Consider the following 18,914-nt stretch of genomic DNA (forward strand, 5'->3'; position numbering starts at 1 on the left):
ATGGATAGGCATGTGGACAAATATAAAAAAAGAAATACAATTAAAATAAACAACTGTAGCACTGTGTATCTCTCTGAAAACATTCTGCACTTTTGTTGCATATTGTGCTGTATGGAAGACTGGTGAAACACATCGACTACTCTGATAGAGTGCTGGAGTGACACATGACCGTCTGAGTTGCTACGTCTGCTCGCAGAAATGGCGCGACTCTCGGCAATGAGCGTGGGTGCAGTGATGGACTACTTGGCTTGTTGGTGAACACTGAAGTGAGGAGCATGGGGTGGGGTGGGGGGTTAGGAGACTCTTTGCTTGCTTCCCATTATGAATTCCCGTTCAACAAGGAATTGACATCGCAAGCCGTTTTAAAGTCTGGCATTATGAAAATGTCCATTGATGGATTTCCTTTGCTTTTTTTTGTCGTCGTTTTTGTTTTGTTTTGTTGTTGAGTCAGTACATGAATACTATGGCGATAGGAGACAAGCTCGACGAGAAGGGTGGCGTCTGTTCGATCCACAGGCCGGGGAATGCTCTTCTCATTCAATCTGGGCACAAACAGCTGTGATGAGGTTCATGGAACTATTCACTCATAGTGTTTTTTTTTTCTTTTCATCATATAGTAATGTTCATATTTCTGTTCAAATCAAAAATACTTTTCTTCAGAGCAACAAGGGGTCCAATGCGGAAAATCTTAGAGGCATCGTTTCGTATTGTCTCTGAGTAGAAAGAAAATACAAAAGAATCAAAACATTTAACTTTAAACAAACGCCTTCTTAAAAAAAAACCCAACTCCTCCAACCTCCCTCGACACTGTTTTCAATTACTGCTATCACTGTGCTACTGACATCCTCAAAAGAAACGTGTAAACAATAAATAAAAACTAAATAAAAAAATATCTTTTTTTTTTCACATTCACTTACTTAGCTTACTTTGTTGGTTTTCTTTACGTCAGGAGAAGACACTGCTGGAATTCCAGGATGTAGTTTCTCCTGAGAAAATCAAGACCTTTTGTTTTCAGCTCGTCACCACTCGGTGAAGTGGGAGCAGGTTGCTAACTCTTAGGGTTCATCTATGATTTCTCTCAGTATGGACTGGTATTTGCATGTCGCTTGATAATGATATGAGCGGTTAATCTTTTAAGAGTAATCTTGAGAACCATCACAAGACCGTTATTTCTTTTTGGTGTCAGATACTGTATTATAATGATATGGTAGACTAGCCTATCTGATCGTTTCAGCATCCTTTAGCAGGCTGATTTGCTAACTGGCATGCACATTAGCACTTCAAAATTCCTAGTTTTGATCTGTGAAGCTGTATCTATGATGGATACCAAACTGCTCATTCACATATTATTTTTTTTTTATCATTAAAGGGTGATTCCTTAACACTTCGTTCTCATTTAAGGGTAGGAATCCTGGTGATCCAAAACGTCAAAAGAATGTTGAGTTGGTAAAAAACAAAAGAAGAAGAAAAAAAAAAAAGCATGACGGCTCAATCCTTGCTATGGTCAAGCACCTTCAATAACTTAGTCAAGGAAGAATAGGAGTAGCTCATAGCTTGCAGGGATACTGGGTGATGAAGTTACACTGTCTTCTGTCCGCTGTGGTTCAGGCACCCTGCTGCGTGGTCTTGCTTTTCTATCCTACGGTTGGGATTGGGTTCCATTGGAGGACAGCAGTCGGGTTCTCTCTTTCGCCGAGCCTCTGCGCTGCAGAACTCCCCCGCTGCCTCCTATGCCTCCGCCATCTGCCCGGTCACCCCACTCGCACCTGTCGCCCCCACCCTCGGAGCGCCTCGAGTTTTGGCGGGTGGGGGTCCCGTGGGGTCGGCCGTTCTTCTCATCTGGGAAGGGATCAGGAGGAGAACAGGAAAGTCACTCTCGATGTATGTGTGCTACAGTTTCCACGGATCAGGGCTAGAAATGAACTTAATGTAGGTGTGATTAAAAAAGTGGGGGGTTAGCCTGAAAGTGGAGGCGGCAACTACCATTCTCCCTCTGCTTCGGCCTCTGCAGGTGATGAGAGCCTGCGACCTTTCAAGGGCATACTTAGTAAAAAAACAGAACGTTGTTTCAACAGAAAACAACCATGTCCTCAAATAACATCAAGCATGCAGCAATGGAAGTTAATGCTGATTCCACACAAACCATTGCTTGAAATAAACTAAAACCTGCTTGGACAAAAGATTAAATATGCAATAGTCAGAAAATTCATGAGATAGCAGAATCATCCTACTGAATATGTTTCCTGCACAAGAAAAGAAGTCAAATTAAAGATATTTCAAAAACAAATAAGCATAAGAAACACACAAGCTAAAAGGGCAGTTTGAAAGCGCAAAACTCTGCCATGGCCAAACGCCTTATCTCGCAGTATTGACGAAAGATGAAAATAATTTGTGTATCCACCCTGTGATTTGGATCCCCTCCAACATTTACTAAGCTCTTCCATGGCTCATGCTACACCCTTCCACCAAGTTTTGTCTAAATCGGGACTGTGGTGTTCTGTAATACTGCTGACAAACACACAAACTCCACCAAGGAGGTAAAAATAAGACTGCCCATGTACGTACCTAGAAGATAAAAGTCAGAGGGGAAAAATGTTACATGTTTTTACTCTAGTGGGTGCACAGGTGTGTGAAAGCAGTCTCACCAGATAGGGCTTGTACCATGGGTTGATCATGGGAGCTGAGAAGCTGGGCTTGAATTGTTTCCACCACTCGTCTGAACCTGCGACTCGGACCTGGGGATGCAGCAAGGCATGCACAATATGATGCTTGAGATCCAGTACAAGAACCACAGCTATGCTATTTTGAAAAAAGGTGGTTATGCTTCAACAATGTACTTCCCAATGGAGGGCTGAACCCTAAATGTCAGTTGCCCTATGTCTACACAAAATACAGCCTTCAAATTAAGCATAAAAAGTACCGCAATCATAATGTCATTTAGGAATTGGCTGAATCGGAGATTAAGTAAACAAGACAAAGGATGTGGCATAGCTTCAGAGCCAGGAATTATTTGAATTTAAAAGAATGATTCAACATTTTAGACTTTTTGCTTTCTGGTGTAGTTAGATTGAAAAGTTGATGTAACTTTCATATCTGTCTGTTAAAGGTTTACGTTGGTATTTTTCAACCTGGACCCTATTTTACCATGTTTTTGTGTCCTAGTGACTAATGGAGACAGCAAATTTTGAAAATGGTCCAATATTGAGAGACAGGGCTTCAGTTGACAGCAGCGATGTTGCAATGTTAAGTGCTTGTTTTGCCACTGACAGGCTTACATTATTATTCTAAGTGTCTGACAACATTATTGAAAGGATCATTAAAGAGACAGACCTCTTTGTTAAACAGTAAAATCCCTTTTGTGTAACCAGAAACAGCCCTAAAATTGCTATTGTCAAACCTACCAGACTCCACTTAAAAAACATTAATTTTAGTGTGCATAGAACCAGTATATATTCACATCTAAATGGCTGAGTTAAGTGTTTATTTTTTAACCAAACCAGAGTTGGTGATTTCTGTAACAGCTGAAAGGTGAACCATGCCAGTTTTGTGAGTTTTATTTTGATTTTGTTGAGTTTCAATGAAGTGTGTTTTACAATGATAAAATTGCTGTTTATTTAACTGGAGTCTGGTGGGTTTGGCGATAGCAATTTCGAGGCTGTTTCTGATTTAAAAAAGGGATCTTACTCTTTAACAAAATGGTCTATCTCTGTAGGAATCCTTTTCATAATGTCAGACACTCAGAATAATAATCAGAGCCTGTCAGTGACAAAAACAAGCACTTTAGTGGACGTACGGCAGAATGTTTTGCTGCTGCCGACTGCAGCGCTCTTGCTCAACTGAACCAGCTTAAAAAATGTTGTCTCCTTCAGTCACACAGACACAAACACATGGGAAAATATGGTCTGATTGAAAAATATCAAAGTTTCCCATTAAAAGTAAGGCTATAGCCTGTTAGCTTAGCTTAGCATAAAGACTGGAAACAGGATGAATCAGCTAGCTTGACTGTATCAGACGAGGACATTCCAAACTTCCAAAACTGTCAAACATTTATTTTAAGTTGTACAGCCAAAACTTCTTCCAAAACATAATAGTTATAAGTTTAATTTAATGTTCCACTTACCTGAAATGAGGGTGAACGTCACGCTGTAGATTCCCGTCTCCCTCCTGCCCTCCCTCTCGCTCCTCTCCCTGTCTCGCTCCCTCTCGCCTTCGGAAAAAGCAATGTCCACCTGGAACTTGACGGGCTTCTGGAAGACAGAGGGGCCGCCGGAGGACTTGTACTCGGCCCGAAAGCTGGTCTGCGAGAGGACGCTGTGACTGAGTGACGGGATCTGCGTGGTGGGGAGACAGAGAAGAAGCAGAGAGACCGACAGACTTACGAGGCGGGAGAGGTACGGGGGCCAACGTGAGTATAGGGAGACAAAGGGTGAGGGTGAGGAGAGGAGAGAAAGAGTGAGCCATTGGTGAAAGCAAAGTGATCCATCAACGTGCCACGAGTGAGCAAGATTGAAATAAAGAGAAGACTGAAATAATGAAAAGAAATGAAGTGCGTACACAGTATGAGAGTGCGCGTGAAGTCCTTATGGCTTTGACAGTGAGAGCCATGCCTTCTACAAACAAGCTTTGATAGTGAGAGGCGTCAAAGACAGAACGCATCAGATACTCACAGACAGGAAGGCGTGGACAATGTCGGCTTTGACCGAACTCAGAGGTTTGTCTCTGATCACCACAAAGATCTGCTCCTCTTTCTCCAAGCCAATGAAGTTCCCAAACCACGACTTCTTAGCCAGCCTGGTAGCACGACAAAAAAATATACAGTAGTAGCGAATACGCAGAGTCATAGAAAACATCGAAGAACACAAACACAAAAAAACAACACGCTTGAAAACAAGTGAAACCTCAGCAATATATCTCAGGGAGTGTGACTTACTCAGGGCTGGACTCTGGTGTTAGACTGGACATGTCTTCTGATGTAGGAACTGTAAGAGAGAACTCACAATTAAAGGGACAGTTCACCCCAAAATCAAGAATACATATTTTTTCCTCCTCTTGCCTTTTGTGCTATTTATCAATCTAGATAGTAGACTACTGAGAGTTGGAAATATCAGCTGCAGAGACTTCTGCCTTTTCTCAAGTATAATGGAACTAGATGGCACTTGACAACAACAATTTCTCCTTCCAGAAATCATGACCCGGTTACTCAAGATAATCCACGGACCTTGTTGTGAGCAGTTTCCTGTAGGAACTATTTTCTTTCTGCTGAACTACACCTGCCAAACGTATCACCGCGAAGAAGGAAGCGTGGATCTCTTCACAGACGACAGGGACAGGGATGCTAAATGAGCTAGCAGGAGATGCACATTTACTTCTGTGTGAAGATAGGGATAGTTTTTCAAATGTATTTTTTTGGCACTTTGAGCACCACAAACTGAGTGCCATCTAGTTCCATTATATTTGAGGAAAGGAAGACATCTCTACGGCCGATATCTCCAACACTCAGCAACTCACACCAAAAAAATCTAAATCGATAAACTGCACAAAAGGAAAGAGGAAAAATATGTATTTTTGATTTTGGGGTGAACTGCCCCTTTAAATTTGACATTTGTGTACAACATTAGAACTTTATCTGTAAGCCAGAGAAAAAATTGTTTTGAGACATAATCCATTGCCAGTGTAGAGGCCTGAAACAGAAATGTCTTCCCAGTGTTAGAGCAGAGAAAACTCTTGAAACTGATGACCTACTTAAGTTTAGTTGTTCCACAACTGTGCAGATAGCAGTGCATCTGTTAAAACATGACATAACTCCCACATAACACTGAGTTAAACCTACAAAACTCACCTTGCAGTTTACGGCGATGGAAACGGGGCGAGCCCAGCAGGTTGTTCTTGAAAGAATTGAGGCGGGTCCTCCAGTGAGCAGAGCTGCTGGCCGCCATGCCGCTTCCCCCTCCTGGGCTGGAAGGCGGGGTCAGCGACAGTGAGCCCACCCCTCCCCCTCCCTCCGCCCGCGAGGAGGACGAGGACGAGGAAGAGGAGGGCGGGGTGGAGGAGGGGTGGTGAGGGTGGTGGACAGGGGTGCCCAGGGGTGTGGGCAACGGAGAGCCCTGAGGAGTGACCTGCGGCACAGAGTGGGCAGAGTTTGGGTAGAAGCTCTTAGTCACTGACTTTAGGACAGAGGACGAGGGGAAGAAGAAACGAGGGATGGGTGACAGGAGCGGAGAAGGGGAGGGTGAACGGGAGGATGGGTTGTGCAGAGGCAGGGATTTGATGGGCTGCAGATGGGGTCGGTCTGCCGGTCCCTTGGTGGGCAGGGTCTGGGTCTTTGGGTTGGGGGGAGCTTTGGGCTTGTCGTGAGCCCGTGCTGAGCGAGGAGTGGTGGCGTTTCCCTGTTTGGGCTCCTTTGGGAGGGGAGTAGCGGTGGCAGAGGTGACGTCTGATTGGCTGAAAGTGAAGACGGGGCTTTGATAGGACTGGGGGTTGGGTTTGTGGGGTGGGGAGGTGGGGTGGGGGGTGGGAGAGATGGAAAACAAGAAAGAGAAGGGATGGAACATGGAGAAAGTATGGAAATGAATATCATGCTTCATGACAAAAGAGTGCATCTTGTGAGCAGTGAGAGTGTCAAATGCCGTATTAACAGTGCTGACTATAAAAGCATTCATTTCAGTCGTTTGAGCCATTTGTATCTTATGTGAGTGAGGATTTAGTGACAGCTGTGGTAGTGACAGGGTTAAAAATGCAGTGACAAAGGACAGCGGCAGTGAAGTTGTTACCATTCAGTGGTTGCTATCAGTTAATGTTCATCAGTTTACAACCTACAGACTGTTTAAATGCAGTTTAGAAACATACGCACACCAGAAAAGCAAATTATCCCACAAACCAAAATAAATTATCTTATTTAAAGGCTCTATTCTTAATAACTGTGCATACAATTAGATCATGCATGGTGAGGAAGAGAAGTGACATGAAGACAGAAGAGAGATGCCACACAAACCTCCTGTTGGGTGAGAGATTAAATCTGAGGAAGTGGTGTTGCAGTGATGTGCAAGAATGACCGAGGAGCTTGATAAATGGATATTTTCGGGGGGTTGTGAAGTGTGGTTAAAAATTTGATAGCAGTTGAATGCTGAGCAGGCAATACCGGCAAAAACAATTTTGCAATATGTATCACAGCAAAATCTATATTGATAGTTTACAGCATAATTAGTAAAGCATTCGCATTTACATTGAAAAAGCTTAATACATATTCATATAATTCAAAATAATGTCACAAAACCTACAAGAAAATAATAATTCTGAATTATTAGAGTCCCAGATTAATGTCAGCATCTTAAAATCCCAAATTACAACTTGTTAACCGTACCATTATCACCTAGCTTTGCCATCCTTACTGTATTACCCCTTTTCCAACAAAATTAGTGTGTGTTAGCGTTTTCTTTAAACACGGGAAAGCTTGCTAACATGGCTCTTTTGGGTTTTTTTTCTGGTGTGTCACCTTCGACATCACGGATGGGTTTGAAAACAGTCTAGTAGAAAGTAGAAAGCAGCATGGAGGCCAGTGAAAATGTTATGGTGGTTACTACTTTTTATATATCTCTTACTTATTCAGTCTTTCTTTCAAATTTGTTGCACACTAATTTGGAACAATTTCTTTGTATTCAAAATCCATGTATGTGTACACACTGACTTAGCCCTTAAAGCTCAATCTGATTCTGATTCTGCTGATTCTAACCGTCAGGATACACATGACCTAAACATAAGTACAATGTTCACTCGAGGGCGCAATGACAATGCTAACCATGTTGATTCTGCTGGCTGGGAAACACTGCAGCACACAAACAGAAGGCTATCGTGGTTCACAACTCTTCAAATGTGTCTTAAAACAACGGTCAGGTCCCCATATAAACACTGAAAGAGTTTGTCTCTTGTGTCTCCCTGCATTCCCCACTTCTCCTGTGTCTTCCATGTCCCCAGTTTGCCTCTCCGTATGCGTCTGTCTCGTTCCCGTCTTTCCCGCTCATCCAACACACGTGCTGACAATCTGCTCATCACCTCTCCTGCATATCAACCTCAGCTCTTCTACCACTCCATGCCAGGTCATTGTTTCAGTCTCCATGGTAGCTGTGTTCAGGTTTCTAGTCAAGTGACTCTACTAGTAGATGCCACTCATGTGCCTGCCAGCTCATTCCATCTGTTTTCTCTGCCACCACGCTGACCAGCCATTCACTCACCTTGGTCGTCTGCTGCCTCATTAACTCCTGCATTAAACCTGTTAAACTTTATCTGCCTCCTGCTCTGGGTTTTGAGTTTGGGTCCACTTGCAACAACTCTTAGTTTTTTGTGATTGGGGACAAACTTTGCAGTCCTTGTTATGTAAATATGATTCCTATGGTTTATCTTAAGCTAATTTGAGGCTTACAAGACAGCGTTTCACAGCTGAGCTGAGGGACCGTAACACAAAGACTGGATCTTTTAATCGCCAGCATAAACTGAGGAATGATTACAGCTTTCAGGACTCGTATGGGCACCTGACTACTGTTTTAAGACAGACTCAAAAATTGTGAACCTACCCTTTAACTGTACTTGGTTACAGGGGGAGTTAAATAATACAAAATAATAATGGAAATGCATTTTTTATACTGCATGCTTGCATCATGTTCAGAGATAGTGCAGGTACTCAAAGCAGCAACACTTGTAAGTGCACAGTTTGTTAAAAGGTGGCCAACAGGCCCTTACCCTGGGACTGCTGAGAGGGCTGGAGGAGAGACCAGTTGATGCTCCGCTGACTGAGCGAGACCTGACGAAGAGACAAGAGGTTAAGAGAATGTCAAAAAGGAATATAACCAACAAGAGAGTGTGTGTGACTGAATGCATTCTTGGGATGCAACATTTATAGTGTGTTCTGTATATGTGTAAGCCTATTGAACTGTACCTCTGGCTGTGTGCAGCTGTGTCCAGGGCCCTGCGAGGCGGGGTAGGGGATCCCTGCTCAGTAACACTCAGCACCTCCAGGCTTTTCCGCTCTGGGCGACAGCGGCCGTGGCGCGTCAGCATTGGAGAGTCAACTCGCTTTCGAGGAGGGTCTGCTGTAGAAGACGTATTTATCAAATATCATGTTGTGCAACTGCCATAACGAATTAACACCACTCCCAAAAACAGGGTTTGTTTCTTTCTCCTGGAAGCGGCATTGTTGAAACACATTTCTAATAATCCATATTGCTTCCTGCTAGTAAGAGATGTTGCTGCGTCTTCATCCCTCTGCTCCCTGTTGTCACTCTGTCACTATGCATTTATTTTCTCTTTTCTTTTTACGTTATGTTGAAAGTGATTTTTCCGCAGGCCTTTGGCTCATTGCACCATCTGTGACTGTGATAAACTTAGCTTGATTTGCTCAGACAGAATAGCTGCCCTCTCCCGGTTTTGTCCCACAGAAAAATCTTGCAGATGTCCTGCAAAGTCTGGTTTAATTATCGTATTGTGTGACTTACTGTTGGTAAAAAATTTGCACACAGCTCCAGAAAAATCCATAATTTTTGTACAAATTTCAGACAAACCTAGAGAGGCTTTTTGCCAACAAAGCCAAACCCACCAAGAGGGTACACCGTAACTGATTCTTAGGCTAAAGGCTCTTAGGGGAAAACATTTAATCCAAAATTTAATAACATTTCATAGATTATCTTAAATAATCCAGAATTCATCGACAGAGGTAATGAGTACCTGTGTTCGGAACCAGACTCATAGACTGTGGTACAATCGCTTCACAGCAAATGAGGCTGGAAAAGCAGCTCCCTCCCTTGAGTGGAACCCCCCTGCCCCCTAATGACTGACCTACGTCATTGCGCGGAGGCAAGTCCTCATCCTCATAGCTGGGGTAGCGCTCTTTCCTGTCCAGCAGTAGGTAATAGATCATCTTTTCCTGGTTTTCTCTGAAACAGAGAGAAAAAAAAGACATCAGATAAGATTTTAAAATTTTGAGAGAATGATGTCGAAGGGAGTCATATGTCATTAGAGTTGGTAACCCTGCTAAAAAGTCTGTGGTAAGTGTTAGCACCACGGAGCTACAAGACTGGCTTTTAACAGTTCATTCAGTTCACAAAGCTGGATCCTCCAAAGACTGAATACATCATAACAAAACAAAGACTTTGTTTTTTAGCACAACCAGTGCATCATTTGAAGCCCTCACTATCACTTTGTTGCGACAAGGAGCACCTGACTGCGCCATGACTTTGATATTTGTGAGGCTAGATCGCACAGCTGCAGTCTATCCACCATCTTGCATTCTTTAACCCCGTGGCTAGTGACTCAGAACAGGAGTTTCACATGGCGTGATGGAGAGGAAGCCGTATCCCCTGTCTGCTTCCAGACGGCACTCAAAATGTCTGTCCACAATACACAGGGGTCAATAAAAAATAAGATGCTGTAACTCATTAAGTACACGACTGAGTGACCAGAATAACATTAACTCTGTAATGATTTAACCTTTCAAGACAATAAAGTTTTTAAATCACACCATATCATAGTCATATAACTGTCCATTGTAAGTAAGGCAGTGGTGTGTTTACTGCATGGCTGTTACATTGCATTATGTTTAGATGTTTCTGTTTTCCTGGTCGATGGTCATGCTCAGGGGTGAAAAAGCGATACTTACTCTTCACATTGCAAATCACGTGTGAGCTTGCCTCGGTCTCGGAAACAACCCAGCGAGTGCATGCTGTCCAACACATCTGGGTCCAGCTCAGTCAGGGACAAGATTCGCCTCACACACACCCGCCTGGGAGGAGGCTGCTCAGGACACGGCTCATTACGACCTCCCCTGGGAGCCACACACATGCGCAACACACAATAAAGCACACGTGGAAGACACGGATATAACGTATTGGTTTAAATACGATGCAGCATCACTCTAAATCAGTATTCCATTGAACAGTCGCGTATGTAAAAATGAACGTATACTCACAGATACCAGGCGTGTTTCTGGATGGCCTCTAGCTGTAAAGGGTGACAGGGCAGATGGGGCCATTAGTTTCTACAGTCTGTTCGCAGCCAGATGGCCGCAGAGCTGTGCTGTGTAAACATTTCACACCAGATACTTTTCTTGACACGCACAAGACAGCTCATCAGTTCTAAATACTGTATACTAAATCACAGTTTGCAACTTTGCAATATTTAGTGATTTTGAGAATAGAGCAGAAAATTATGCATCACTAAGTGTGCTGGAGCAGTCTTATTGAGCCATATTTTATTCTGGCAGTGAACACACTGACATTGTCCCAAGTATGGAGAATCAAATCCACTATCCAAAAACCTCCTTCACACATGGCATTAAAGGAACTGTATGCGACATTTAGAGCATTAATATAGCAGCAAACAACTATTTGCTATGTAAAGATATGGTAGAATAATGGTGTCCTGAGCAGAGAATGAAATCACTTTTCCTATTTGTGTGTTGTAATGAGAGCTTCTCTGTTCTTTGTTGTGGTAGCCAGTTAGGCAACACGTGAACGTTAGCACAAGTCCCTAAGTGTGTACCCCTGTGGTTAGCTAAACGCCGCCGTTCTACACTACGCTCATACAGCGGTTACTGCTGGTAACGCCGTCCCAACATAAAGTGATGGAACTGAATCATTGCAGAAGCCCACCCACCGGTTCTGTTGACACTGTTAGCATTGTTCTAACTATTAGCACTGTTAGCTGCTAGCTGCCAGCTCAGCCACCTCCATGTTGAGAGCTATGTGCAGACAATCCCTGCTCAGACTCTAACACTGACTCTTTTCACTATCAGGATTTGATCCATTTGGTTGGATAACATTTCCAAGATCTAGAAGAGCTTTTATCTCCATTCAAGTTAGCAAAGGGCTAAACCAAAAGTTAGCCTCTCAGCCTGCCAAAGGAATTCTCCTTCACATCTTTCCCTGCTCTCACAAAGTTTTCTATCGAGTTCAAGGAAAAGCGTTCAGGAAAGACAGAGGACATAATGTTTTTGACTGACCGAAGTCCAGGTGTTTAAGCGGCATTCAACCCCCCTGTGTATGCGCACTGTCTCATACCGTGAGCCTCTTTTCAGGGTTGACCTCAATCATGCCCTTGAGCAGTGACTGGCAGTCTGGGGGGATGAAGTGGGGCATGTGGAACACCCCACTCTTCACCTTCTCCAGGAGCTGGCGTAAATTGTCATGGTCAAAGGGCAGGGCACCCTGTAGGAGAACAAAAGAGAGGAAAAGAAGGAAGGAAGGAAAAACAGATGTGATAAAATAAACTTGACTTGAAAAAGGGGAAGCAAGAACTGCAAATACACGAGGGGGTATTTATAAAAGGACCAAATTGTAACTGTGAAGACAGCAGTAAAAAAAACTTACCACCAACAGAGCAAAAAGGATGACCCCACAGCTCCACACATCTGCTCTCCGCCCATCGTATTTCTCCCCCTGACAAAGACAGAATCCACATGAGTTCCAAACTACTAAGTGAAAAAACAAATGAACCACATACATTGATTAAATTCACTCAGATACTTTCATCCTATTTAAGGCTTATCCATGAAATCTCAGTCAAAGGAAACTCTGTAATCCATTAAAATCCAGCAATTAGTCAAACTCAGTCCGAAATACCATGAAACCATCTTTTTGCCTTCAAGTGCCTTCAAGAATCACTCTTAGTTAAGACTTTAAAAATTATTTTCATGACTTTGAAACAATTAGTAATGTCTTTGTGTCATGTAAGGACGTATTTGCCGCTGAATTCATAATTTATTAACATCGTTTGATCATTTATATTACAGGTAGCAACATTTGAGGCGCACTTACCCGTATAACTTCAGGGCAAGCATAATGTGGCGATCTAAAAATGAAAGACAAGTGTTACAAGCAACAGTCTCTTGTTCGTGTGGTAACTTCTGTACTCTTTATTGTGAAATTACATTATGGTATAAGCACAGATTTGCATTGTTTCTGAAATGCAAAAATTTGACCCGTGTGTTTTTTACATGTGTACACATTATTTATGAATGAGTGTTGGTACTCACCCACAGCTGGTCTCTAACAGACTGTCTCCCACCTGTAGGGAGGCCATGCCAAAGTCAGCGATGCGGATGTTGTTCTTTTCATCCAGGAGCAAGTTCTCAGGCTTCAGGTCTCTGTGACTGCACAAACACAACAGATACTATAGGTCTTCTAGTGCTTATAATGGTATTTCATCTTAACTATGACTTAAAGGTCCAGCGTGTAGGATTTAGCGAGATATATAGGCCGGAATGAATATAATTAGCATGTTGCATCACCATGTCTCTACAGTAGCCCAGGACACACAAACCAAACACTGGCTCTACATGCTTCCATTTGCATTTTTGCATCTGCAACCGCAGTTAGCAGCCCCTCCACAAAGAGCTAAAAAGCATTGGAAAAAACCTTGATTTTTCAACGTAAAACCACTTCATTCAGTTTTTTATACTGGTTTAAATCACTAGGTCTGTTTGTTTTGAAGAGGAATAGACCTCTGCTGATATTCGGCTCCTGATAAAAAACCTCCTGAACATCTGGATCTTAACTTATCAGAAGAAAAGATGAGCACACATTAGCAGGTGCTAAGCTAGCAGCTCAATTGCAACGAGCCAAACAGTGTCAGAGAAACACAAATTTGTAATGTGAAACTACTTCAGGAGAGGAAGAGACCTCTTTGGGTAATTCAGCTCCTGGTAAAAACCTGGACAATGAACACTGAAGGAACTGTAACCAGGAGTTCGCGCCTGGCATATGCGCAATCCTCGCAGCTAGCTGTGGCTAACTGTGGCTTTAATATTAGTTCTTGCTACACAATTACAAGTTCTGCCACTCATGTAGTGCTTGGTATGCCATCACAAACAGGCAATTTGTCTAAAAGAAATGTAAGGAAGTCCCCGCAAACATCAAGTCTTGTGACTTATTCTGCAATGACACATCAAATTTGCATGGATTCCTCATTGTTTCAAGAGTTTAATTTAAGAACCACTGCTCTCTGCAAAAAACCAACCAGATGGAATGACTGTGGCAGAAATCCAAAGCAGAGATGATCTGCCTGAAGAACTTCCTGGCCTCTTTCGGAGTCAGCCGGCCCTTCTTCACCAGGTAGTCAAACAACTCCCCTCCTGACACATGCTCCAACACCAGGTACCTGTCCACACACAGGGGCGACGATGTGATTTAAAACATCTCTACGAGACAGGGGAATTGACAAGTCATTCATTCATTCAACTGTTAGATATCACTAATTTATGATGTTGGATTCTAGCACCACAACACTGTGATGATATCTTGTAATTTCTTTTTTTATGTACTCACTTTCAGCCGACCTGTCTGCCTGTCTACTCCCCCAGCGGCTTTTTTATAACAGCATTAAAGCATTTTAGCGAGTATTTTCCCCAAGACAGATCAAAAACTTTTCAGAATAATCGTAGGACATGAAGGAAAAGTGAGAATTAGAGTGATGAGAGCAGATTAATATAGCTCTTAGAGTAATATTTATACCCATCCTGCTCCAAAGTTCAGTATTCAGCACCAAAAAAGGAGCATGCAGACTGCACTCAGCCAAGTAGTGAGGCTCCTTTGAATGCAGAGGGAACTCACAGGTATTTGTTATTCTCGTAAACATCATGCAGCTTCAACACATGCGGATGCTCAATCAGTTTCAGAATGGCAATCTCCCTCTCAACCTGGTTATAGAGAAGAGATAGGTGCACAGAAAAAGAGAAGAGGACACTAAAGCAGAGCACACACGCCACTCAGTGTCATTTTTGAAGCAACAGAACAGAGGTTAATTCATGAATATAGAAGTTAAATATAGAGAATAGGGAGCAGTTTGAGTACAGCATAGCACATCCTGCTATATACAAAATTAGCATTATCGTCACCGCAACAACCTCAGCAGCGTCACACTGTACCTTCATCAGGACTGACTCAGACAGCTTCTCTCTGTTGACTATTTTGATCGCTACCTTCTGACCCGTAATACAATGGACCCCGAGCTTGACCAGTCCTGACAGACACAATGAAGGAGACAGAAATAAGAGACAGACAGGCATAATCTACAGCAGTGGTTCTTAACAAGAGGTCCGGGGACCCCTGGGGGGCCTTGAGGGAGTTCTAGGGCATAGTTTGTTTTCACGTTTTAATTATAGAGGTGAGCCAAATGTAAGTAGACTCATAAAAGTGACTCTTTCTCCTCAGTTATTAGCAATAGGGCTTCAACTCACGATCATTTTAATTACTGATTATTACGCCCTTTATTTGTTCTCAATTAATCGAAGAAAATAGCCTAGTAAGTAGCCCAAGGTGTTGTCTTCAAATGGTAGTTTTTATCTGGCAAACAGTCCCAAAATTCAAATCAATTCCGTTTATTATTATATTTGACAAAGTAAAGCATCAAATGTTCTTCAACAACATGAAACCAGCAAATGTTTAGCTATTCGATTATCAAAATACTTGCAGATTACTTTTCTATCCATTGACTAAACGATTAATCGACTTCTCGTTGCAGCTCTAGTTGACAATTAAAGACTTCTAGTCTTAATTAGGGCTGCACCTAACGATTATTTTCACTGTCAACTGATCTGTCGACTATTTCTACGATTAGTCGACTAAACATTTTATCGAAAAATGTGTCAAAATGTTGAAAAATGTCTCTCCCAAACCCCAAAATTACGTCATCTAATGTCTTATTTCGTACTTACGCCAAAGGGTTTTAGTTCACCGTCATGGGAGAGTATGTAAAGCTGCCAATATGTGAACATAAGAAGCTGCAATAAGAGTATTTTTTAATCTTATTTTTGTACTTTTATAGTACTTCTCTATGAAAAATGACTCAAACCGATTAGTCGACTACTAAAATAGTCATCGATTATTTCAATAGTCGACTAATCGTTGCAGCCCTAGTCTTAATCATATCTTGATCCACTGATCTACACATACATTTCTACATGAAATTGTAGTTTAAAAATCCAGTTTGGTGTACTCACCCGTCTGTCCCTTCCCCAGTGTTTTTTCCAGTCGGTAGGGCCCAACATATTGAGCTGACTGACTTAGAGACAGTTCCTTACTCATACTGCTCTGACTGGAGGCTAATACACTACTACTACTACTACTACTACTACCTCTACTATTACTGCACAGTTGTTATTGCAATTACTGTGATATTATACAGCTTATACAGTTATTGTGGGATACAAGATGGTGCCTTTTATTTCAGTGATAACACTGCCACTCTGTAATAAACGCACTGGTGCTGATTTACAACATCTGGATGATGAATGGTCATCCTTCATTGAAACCTGGTTAATACACAAAGCTAAATATTGTTGTTATGAAGCACGGTAAACATGTATAACGTTGATATTGAACAAAAACAGCTTAAAGCAGAGAAAACTGAGATGACAGCGAGTTACTAGGTGGTTTTTATGCGTTAAATACTGACCACTACCCTAGAGATAAAGATGACAAGCTAGGCTAACTGAAGAGTGTCACCCCTGTACATTAGCTTATTAGTGTAACTTACGTGTGTGACGTTAACTACATATGACGGTTAGTGAGAAAATTATCGCAGTGTAACGTTATATAGCTTGGAAATAACCGTGTTTTTCACGCCTGCCGCAAAGATTTAACTCCTTTGCTGGTTGAGTTTTACCGACAAACGGTCAAATACGTCAAGTGGGTGTTAGCAGTGTAAATTAAATCAGTTTTATTCTCTCTGTCAGGCCTGTTTTTACAGGTGCAACAACATGCTATTTTAGCCTCGCCGCCGCTCTCCCACACAGCAGCGAGGCTAGCTTTAGCTTCAACGCCCGGACCAACGGCCGTCTCGCTGTCAAAAAAACCGACACCTCCTGAAGTTTCTGGGCATCGTCAAACGGTAAGATTTATCACACGGCCGCCGCATTCTCGCAATATGTCGGGGTGAAACGCGTATCCCTAGCAAAACAACCATCTTTAGCCGTAGCGTAGTCCTCCCCCTCCCTGTCTCTCCCCGTCTCTCTACATCCCTGCAAGTAGCGGATCACAGCATCTTCTCCTCTCTCCTTTGGCGTGTCCTCCTCCCTCCTCACCGGCAGATACACAGGTAAAAAAAACACAGATGTCCGCAGATTAGCCCGCACTGTTATCGACTGCCTTATCCCCCTCCTCACTTGTGATAACAGTTCACGCAGGGTAAAGGCCCCCTGTATTATACTCCCTTCGGTTTTCTTGCCGTAAATCGATATTTTCTCTCCCCTCTTCCTTCCTTCGTCTCACTCGCATCAGCATCCGGGTCCCACTCTCTCTCCATCCACTCTCCTCTCGCCTCTCCTCCTCCGCCCTCCTCCTCCTGATCATCTTCCTCAAAATACGCTTATCTCTGCATTCACCTCCACACCGTGGCGACACTGTGGGCCCCAACAGCTGCTGCGGATCCCTCCATCAGTGTTATCATGACAGACATGTGTAAACATGGCCGGAGGCAGCGGACGGGACGCTGCTTGTTAGGGGACACTGGGGTGCTTTGGCCCGGCTCTGGCCTCTCTGAAGCACTGGTGTCCCACAGGTGTATTTTCTTTTCAGTTTCACTGAAAATGAGGTGAAGCACACCTTAGAGCAGTGGTTCCCAACCTTTTTCTTTAAGGGGCCCATTTTTTAATCTTTGAGTAAAGTGAAGACCCTTAACTAAATGACATATTTTATGGATATTTCGTATGTAGTGCATAACAATAGTAACACTGATAAACTGATGTTGTTGATGTGTTCAAAGAAGTCTTTTAGACCGTATGCCCTGTTTTCTTTTTTTTCTTTATTTTGTTTTGTTTTGTATTTTGTTTGTTTTTGTGCCTTTTGTGCCGTATTTTAGATGGCCTTGTGTAACGTTTTGGCCAAGGGACTACAGATAAAAAATAGCCTTTTGGCTAATTCTGACATTTTTATACCATGTGTATCTATTAATTTGCACTGTCCCTTCTTAAATAAACTAAACTAGTCTAAACTAAACTAAACTGATAAACTGTACAGTTAACCCAAATAGGGAATGCAATGACTGCAGGAAGTGTGTGTGTAAAAGAAGAGTGGTTTGGATGAATTTTGAGCAGATTATTTCCTTTGAATTTTACATTAAAGGTGAGTTTAACTTTTTTTGTAAAATGCCTTGTCTGTATTATATTTCTTATTTTTAATCATCATGCATACAAGGTTGTTTTTTTGCCAAATTCAGTGTTTTCTTATCTCTTACGTTTGGCAATTGTTCTACAAGCTCTGTGGTTGTTTTAACTGCATACTTTTCAAAGTCAGGTCGGGCCGTTAAGCAGAAAGTGAAGACTCTGTGAATATAGCCTGTGTTCAGGTCTTCACTGTGCCCTTATCATGGGAGATTTTTTAAGTTAATAGCTTAAATAATAATCTAAACTTTAAAGATAGCAATTTATTTAGTATTCTTCACAGAAATGAATGAAGTGCTGCAAAATAGGCCTACTGTATATTTAAAAAAAAAAATTCTTACACCCCTTAAAATCAAGACGGCCTTGCAGCCCCTCATGAAGCTTTGGTGACCCCTGACAGGTGTTGGGACCCCCAGGTTGGGAAGCAGTGACTTAGAGGTAGACCTCTGAAAACTGACTGGCATGCAGCTGTTCAGGAAGCATTGGGACCTTTTACTTTTACTTTAGTAACAATACAGCACAAAAAGAAACAAATTCAATTGCTAGAGGATGAAACTAACTTTAATTTAGAGGTCATTGTTTTGCGTGTCACAAGTAGGTCTCAAGTTTTTGCACTCAAGCCCCAAGTCAAGACAGACAAATCCCAGATCAAGTCCCAAGTCCTAAATTTAAAGTTTCACGTCCCAAACAAGTCATGATGCGCTCTTCATTAATTATATCATTCTAACAGCATAGTTTTTGTTTGCGAATAAAATTATCTTTCGTATAATTT

The 18,914-nt window shown here is 42.3% G+C and overlaps 1 protein-coding gene across 10 annotated transcripts; it reads right to left on the reverse strand.

Moving 5' to 3' along the window:
- Positions 1-276: 276 nt before the first annotated feature.
- On the reverse strand, positions 277-17,284 carry brsk1a (BR serine/threonine kinase 1a). Of its 10 annotated transcripts, none has more exons than XM_033611565.2 (19): positions 15,983-17,284; positions 14,909-15,003; positions 14,595-14,680; positions 14,002-14,142; positions 13,019-13,135; positions 12,801-12,834; positions 12,354-12,422; positions 12,045-12,191; positions 10,955-10,986; positions 10,646-10,810; positions 9,826-9,923; positions 8,930-9,080; positions 8,734-8,794; positions 5,840-6,116; positions 4,931-4,979; positions 4,668-4,791; positions 4,121-4,331; positions 2,646-2,735; positions 277-1,851 (listed from the first exon to the last, which is right to left on the reverse strand). In XM_033611565.2, the coding sequence occupies exons 1-19, from the start codon at positions 16,065-16,067 to the stop codon at positions 1,640-1,642; spliced, it is 2,244 nt and encodes a 747-aa protein (XP_033467456.1). In that variant the 5' UTR covers positions 16,068-17,284; the 3' UTR covers positions 277-1,639. The 10 variants fall into 10 exon arrangements, with proteins under 10 accessions (XP_033467456.1, XP_033467452.1, XP_033467448.1 ...); XM_033611561.2 differs by having other exon boundaries at positions 277-1,839; positions 5,840-6,470; XM_033611557.2 differs by having other exon boundaries at positions 5,840-6,470.
- Positions 17,285-18,914: the final 1,630 nt, after the last annotated feature.

This window comes from Epinephelus lanceolatus, chromosome 21, assembly GCF_041903045.1.
Source record: "Epinephelus lanceolatus isolate andai-2023 chromosome 21, ASM4190304v1, whole genome shotgun sequence".
Lineage (NCBI taxonomy): Eukaryota > Metazoa > Chordata > Actinopteri > Perciformes > Serranidae > Epinephelus > Epinephelus lanceolatus.